Source organism: Punica granatum, chromosome 7, assembly GCF_007655135.1.
Source record: "Punica granatum isolate Tunisia-2019 chromosome 7, ASM765513v2, whole genome shotgun sequence".
NCBI classification, from domain to species: Eukaryota; Viridiplantae; Streptophyta; class Magnoliopsida; order Myrtales; family Lythraceae; genus Punica; species Punica granatum.
Window position 1 is genome coordinate 6,316,801 of NC_045133.1, and position 6,682 is coordinate 6,323,482.

General features: G+C 42.0%; 1 protein-coding gene across 1 annotated transcript; it reads right to left on the bottom strand.

The window, feature by feature from the left end:
• Positions 1 to 869: 869 nt before the first annotated feature.
• LOC116214258 (transcription factor PIF3-like) lies at positions 870 to 6,166 on the bottom strand. The gene is made up of 9 exons (XM_031549639.1): positions 5,795 to 6,166; positions 5,239 to 5,461; positions 3,817 to 5,155; positions 3,297 to 3,398; positions 3,129 to 3,194; positions 2,830 to 2,895; positions 2,127 to 2,594; positions 1,290 to 1,390; positions 870 to 1,209 (listed from the first exon to the last, which is right to left on the bottom strand). Exons 2-9 carry the CDS (start codon positions 5,328 to 5,330, stop codon positions 1,194 to 1,196), a joined length of 2,250 nt encoding a protein of 749 aa, XP_031405499.1. The 5' UTR covers positions 5,331 to 5,461; positions 5,795 to 6,166; the 3' UTR covers positions 870 to 1,193.
• Positions 6,167 to 6,682: the final 516 nt, after the last annotated feature.

The window sequence follows — 6,682 nt, forward strand, 5'->3', positions numbered from 1 at the left end:
TTATTTGCCCTTAATCCTTCTGATTATGAAAATTTGAACCAACTTTATCAGCAAGACAGCATGATAAGAAACCAGTCTTTCAAGGTTTGCTTTTCATCACATCAGCTCTTAAAACCATTTGAAGGCCCCCTTTGAAATCATCAATTATCAAGGGAACGGACAAAAAAAAAAAAGAAGTTGTCCGGTTGAAAAATTCCAGCTTCCCTTCCCCACCTTTTGCTATGGTAGTGGGGAGGGATGTGAACATGATGGTCAACTTTCTTCCCATCATTGCTCTCTCTTCAATATCTTAGCCCGCGGCCCCCCCAAAAGCTTGTCCTCCTGTATCATCGGTCCTGAGCTCGTGGTCGAGGGGGCCCTTCATGGGCCGTGGCCTTTTCCTTGGGGTAGCCGTGTCCTTATTGCAAAAAGGGTCTTCTTTTGTTTTAGTGCTGATCATTGTTATGTTCATTGAGAAAAGCTGCAGCCGCCAATGGAGTAGTAGTGAATTGTTGGGTTTCACTCTGATGAATAATTGCTCGACTGTTCTGCTCCGTGGCAGAGCTTCTTTTTCTAGTACTTTCGTTTTGTGCTCTTTCTCAATATTCTGTCTGTCTTGATCCCGACTCCCTAATACCGCGCTTGTTTGATTCGGGATGTGAGGCACCATAGAAATCCAAGCAAATGATCGATCTTACTCGTGATTTTGGGAAGAATTTGGCGCCGGATATGGCAGAGTGGGATTTACAGCAAACCAGCTACACCGAAGTAAAAACAACTCAGTGCAAGAAGGAAGGACGACAACATCGTGTTAAAAATCCGATGGATATTTAATGAAATAAGAATCCCGTACTTTCAACTGTGAAGCGTAAAACCAGAGAATCCAAACATGTATTGAAAGAATTATATTATCATCAATAAAAAGAATTGCTGTCAATTACACATTGAACATTACACAGTTCAAGTTATGAGTAACCCAGAAAGGAAAAGCTATCTATGTTAATATACAAGTCAAGAGTAAGATCCTCGATATCCTCTTGGTTCCATAATTTCCAGTGCAACTGCGTAACCCTACAATCTGGATATCCAGTTACTGTTGGTTATCACCGAAAAAACATATCCAGCCTGCCATTCTAAGTAACTTTGCCTAGTCAAAATGGACATCCCGAGATTTCGGGCAAAAGCAGAAGCTTCAGCACCTGTGATCAATTCTGTCAGACCGGTTTCTCTCTGTAAAAGGGAGATCAGAGTGTCAAATATAAGAACCTCCCTGCTTCTCGAATAAAAAGAAAAAGAGAAGTCTAACTTACTCATTAGCAGCTGTACTTGGTCCGTTATCATCTCTGGCAGTGGTAGTCGAGGCGACAGCGCCATTTTCAGGCTGTTCACAACCACTATGTTTCGATTGGTACTGAAAGTAGGGAAAAGAAATAAATGAAAAGGTACCGAACTTATTAAACTGCTGGATCTGCAGAAGGCCATTAAATTAGCTCAACAGCATGATAAATTTACGGCAAGCACGAGTTTTGAATATGAGCTGATATAGCCCCCGACCCGATATATTTGTTCATTTGTTATGTCTATCACATTATTCCAGGTTAGTTAAGCTTCCAAGAAAACCTGTCAAGTTTAATCGAGTAATATATAATTGTTGCCTGCGACACACTAAAAACCAATACAAGAGACTTCATAAGCATATTTCATATATGCATTCGTGAAGATAAGAACTTGCATCCTCAGGGAATCCTCTTAAAGTGACAGCAGTAATGCATGCAAACTTGAGCTTTCCACGTGATGATGCAAATGCGTGCTCAGAAATTTGTTCTGAACCATTACTACCTACAATTGTACACATACTTTAAAACCCTTCTGGAACCCGAGAAGATGAATATTTGCTCATTTCTGTGAAGTACTGTGGCACATTTACTACCATGAAATGATGGGGTATGGAATGGGATATGATACTATGGAATTGCATTTCTGCTCTACTCCAGCTATAGCGCAAAACGAGCAATTCATCAGTTTGTTGCAAAATGATCCTGGTTTATAAGACAATCTCATGTCCAAGCCTTTCCACTCCATTGCAGGAAACATAGAATTAATGATAACGATCATAAACATCACATATGAAGTTTATTGATACAAACCTCACTCAAGTTCTGATTCATTGAGGAACTGGCACCATTGATAGTTTCGGCTGGTCCCTTCGAACTAGAGGCAAAAGCTGCATCAGGATACTCCATATGACCTGTCATACCACTGGCATTTAATCCTGCATATGGTCTCAAAGGGGGACCACCCGGGAAAGGAACCGAGGGTGGTTGCTGTGGCATCGATACAGGGATCCCTTGTCCTGGAAGTCCCATGACAGGAAAGTTGGGCCCCACCATTCCATGCAAAGCTGGATGCCCGGACATGATAGGGCTAGGAAAATGGGCTCCTTGCATGGGGGGTACCCGGAACATTGGGCAAGTGGGTGGTCCGCCATGGGGTTTGACCATACCCATCCTGAAGCCCAATCCTGCGGCCATTCCTACACCCATTGGTGAAAATTGGGCCATATGTGCTGGTAACATCATTGGTGGCACATATAAGCCTGCTCCCATTGACATTATCTGCAGTATTACCGATAATAACTTCATAAACAATCTGATGTACCAAGCTCTTGAAATTTCCACAATACCCACCGTCAGCTGATCTAAAAGCTTTTAAGCTAAGGATATAAAGGTGTGATAGTGTATTTATAATCGAACACTCTCCCATGTGTGGACTAGAAGAATAAACTTGCCATGCATCAAATTGATTTAAATGGGAGGTCAATGAAGCTCAGTATAGGAGAGATGCTTTTACCTGAACTTGGAGTTGAAGCGTCTTTAAATACTCAATAGCCTCATCAAGCATTGATGCTTTGTCCACCTTTCAATAACCAAATTTGTGTGTCAGCTATTATTTCATAGCATATAGAAACATTTGTTGAATTAGTTTTACAGAAATAATATTACTCTGTGGGGTTCATGAATTTTTTTTTTTTTTGGTAAGTTAAGGTTAAAACTAGATTATCTAAAGTGTTGCCAAGTCAGATAATGAAGGAGAAAAAATTGAAGTAAAGCTTAAGAAACTTGCATAAACATTCAAAGAAAGTTACCAACCTTGTTACAGTTTGGAATGAGTTCTTGCAATGCACGCATCTTCTCATTGATCCTGTCCCTTCGCCTCTGGTTGTTAAAATCCGAAATTCAGCCTCAGAAAGAACACGACCTATAATTGTTATGGGCAAAAACTGTTTCCCTCTGTAAATAATTGAACATTTTTCTCACCCTTTCTGATAAATTATGCACTTCTGCAGCCCGGCTTCTCTTAGAACCACTGCCGCGAGCAGGAGTTGATTTCCTGACACCCACTGAATCTTCTTCAACGTCCTGCACTTAAATTACATGTTTACAGGAAATGGAAGGAAAACTGTACTTCAGCAAAAGACCAGAGAACAATTCTGACAGGCTAAAGGAACTTCTCGCCCCACACCACAGAAACCCACCCCACCCACCACAACCCCACCCCCCGCCCCCCCTCCTTCCCCTTCTCTCACTCTCTTTCCCCCCTTTTTTTTCCTCGATTGCTTGGTAAACTCAGTGTATTTACCAACAAAGATTTTAGGAAATATACTCTTTCAGTGAGAAATTTGAAACACATCACTCAATATACTTAGCAAAAAGATAATAAAAGACAGTTTTTGAAACTGAATCTGGCAAACCAGTTTCGTAAACAAAGTTCAGGAAGCACTTCCAAATGTCCCCTTCAATCGCTAGAAGAAACAGATACTAAGAAATTCTCACTTACTTCGCTAGGTGCTTCAGAGTCATAGTTGCTGCAACCTTTTCTTTTTAAATTACTGGGGGGATCATCTGAAACACTATCGACACCATTGCCTGAGCAGACAGAGGATGCAACCACGGGCTCTGCAGCATCCCGAGGCTCTTTACTTGTACTTGGGCCAGGACTTTCATTGCTCTGTTTATCATCTTTGGCAGCATACTTCTGTCTGATTCCCTCAGGTTCCTTCAAAGGAGGTTTCTCAGATGGCTTAGCTTCCAAAGATCTTGAGTCAGGTACTTGCTTCTCCACTAAAAACTGGCCATGACATCTCATTTCCCTCATTGGACCACAATTGGCTTTCACAGTTTTCCCACCAGGAGAAGAATCATTGTGCTTACCCGCACTGTCCAAACTCGAAGGACCAGAATCAACAGTTAGGCATTTATTCTCGACAATGGACTTATAAAGAGCAGCAGGTCTCGAGAAATGGGAGAAATTTACAAACTCAGTGCGACTACTCGAGGGCCCTGGATTCTGCTTCCCTGACCTTTTGCTGGGAACCCCAAGGGCAGAGTTTGTCAGCCGACTCGAATCACCAATAACACGGTAGTTATTTGTACTGGTTCCAGTGTTTTCAGAGACCTGTCTCATTCTACGAGACGGGAATTGAGTTTGTTGGGCAGGAGCATGGCTAGGCCCAGGTCTTATGGGTTCGCTCGTCACAGCCAGAGAAGAAGTCTTTGATGAATTCCTGTGGTCTAGACTCAAACCATCTTGCATCGAGTTGATATTAGAGTCCTTCTGAGGCTGATTACTACAACTACCTCTTTTCATTGCATCGAAATTGTTGTGAGAAGGCTCATTCGCCAGCGAAGAAATCTTTGATGTCCTGTGGTCTAGACTCAAACCATCATGTACGGATTTGATATCAGAGTCCCTGTAAGCCTGATTACTACAACTACCTCTTTTCATAGTGTCAAAATTGTTCTGAGAAGGCTCATTTGCAGTTACACTCGATATCTCGGGCAGGAAACCAGAGCAGTAATCATTTCCCAGAGACTCATCCATCGGATAATCAAACCAAGGCACAATATCATCATCGCTGCTCAAGCACATTTCCCCCAAGGGCACCGACATAGGGAGTTCATTCAAACCTGAGTCTGGTATCCGGAACTTCACCGAAGAACTTGGTTGGGGGCAACTGCTCAAATCTCTGTCCCTTTTAGGGCTGTGAGAAGGTATGCTGTAAGGCGGTACGCTGTGAGAATTATTAGCAGAAGGATTCCTTTTAGCCCTGCTGGTTTGCCCCTGCATCACAACCTGACCACTCTCCCATACTAACTCAACATGGTCATTCTCAGGTCTGCCACATAAACAAATGGGATAACATGTTAGGACATGAGCTGGGAGCAAAGAAGACAGACAATAAGGTAAAGTGCCACTCACGGAAATGATGGATCTGCTGAAACTGAGGTGGGTTTCTCATGGGCTGCACTAAGCTTCCCTCTAGCAGCCCTAAACAGCTCAAACAATGGCATAGTGAAGTGCTCAAAGCTGCCCCTTTTTCTGCTCAGAAATGCCCAGAGGCTAAAAGCAGCTGAATCAAGCCATTGTCAGGACCTCACAGAACCACAAGAGGACAACAAAATGAAGGAATTCATCTGTCCACCTGAAAGGAAATGGAAGAACAAGTTCTGCAATTATAAATTGGAGACATAGAATCATAAGATCTTCCTCTTTTGTCAAATAAATACTAATAAAGTCCTTATCAGTGAGGTTAATGAATTAGAATACCTACTTAAACAAAGAATAAAGTAATGGTCAAAACCCATTCTTTATTCTCCCTCCATTAGATTAAAAATCAAGAACAACCCCCACAAATTAGGCTCTTCCCCAGATTAAAAACCTTTTCTTTCTCACAGTTCCTCCATCACTGTCGCACCCCAACAACACAGAAACCCCAAAACAGATGACCCTTCTCAGCAAAAGCTACTAATCTCACCTCAATGATTGAGGGGAAAATCAAGAAACTCGGAAGTCAGCTTGGGAGATGCTCCACTACCCAGAAAGCATACACCGGAGGATATTGGGAGAGGACAAGTTTTTCGTTCAGGGGAGGCTCCGAGGTCCTCGAATCAGTCAATGGATGCTGATCCACATGCATTGAGAACGTCATAGATTAGGTGAGACTGAAAATCCATGTAAGGGAGAAGTGGGCACGACGCGACGGGGAATCCTCGGTGGAGGCCAACGGAAGACTGTCGCAAAGGGAGTGGGGATTAGCCAAGTGGACGCGGAAACCGGCGGAAGAATTGGAAAGTTGCAAACTTTGCAATTGCGACCAAGAACCAAGAAATAGGAGAATTTATTTATTTATTTATAAATGGGAAAAAAATTCAATAAATAATAATAAATAAAATGTAATTATTGCATGCCATCCAAATAAATAAATAAATAAATGTGAATTATATCATTAGTTGACCCAAGCGGTTTGGATTTGTCCCCCATTAAAAACATTGTAGTGGTTGCCCAATCAATGCATGTTCTTTCCTTGACAAAAGGCCAACGAGAGTGTTATGCTTTTCCTTGACGTGCTTGACCTTGAACCCAAATTTAGAGAATCGTTCAGCCCATCTAAGAAGTTGATGATGAGACATTTGCTTTTGCTTGAACTGGATCATCTTTAGGAAAGAAGACATATTATTCATATTGATTGTGAATTTATGCCCGATCGTAACTCAAATTTCTTTATCTGATTCATAACTGCCAGGATTTACTTGAATGTGGAATGATAGTGCTGTTCAGGCTGTTTGAATTTTTCACTCTTGTATCGGCAGATGTAGCGTTTGCCATTGAGCTCTTCTATCAGGATTACACTCTAGTACTTATT

Bases quoted from the DNA above. Each gene is read 5' to 3' on its own strand.
- LOC116214258 (XM_031549639.1), bottom strand. From the start codon at position 5,330: ATGCCATTGTTTGAGCTGTTTAGGGCTGCTAGAGGGAAGCTTAGTGCA. The intron at 3,195-3,296 runs GTGAGAAAAATG...TTTAACAACCAG, and splicing joins TGCATAATTTATCAGAAAGG to AGGCGAAGGGACAGGATCAA. The intron at 1,391-2,126 runs GTTTGTATCAAT...CCCTACTTTCAG, and splicing joins TGAATCAGAACTTGAGTGAG to TACCAATCGAAACATAGTGG.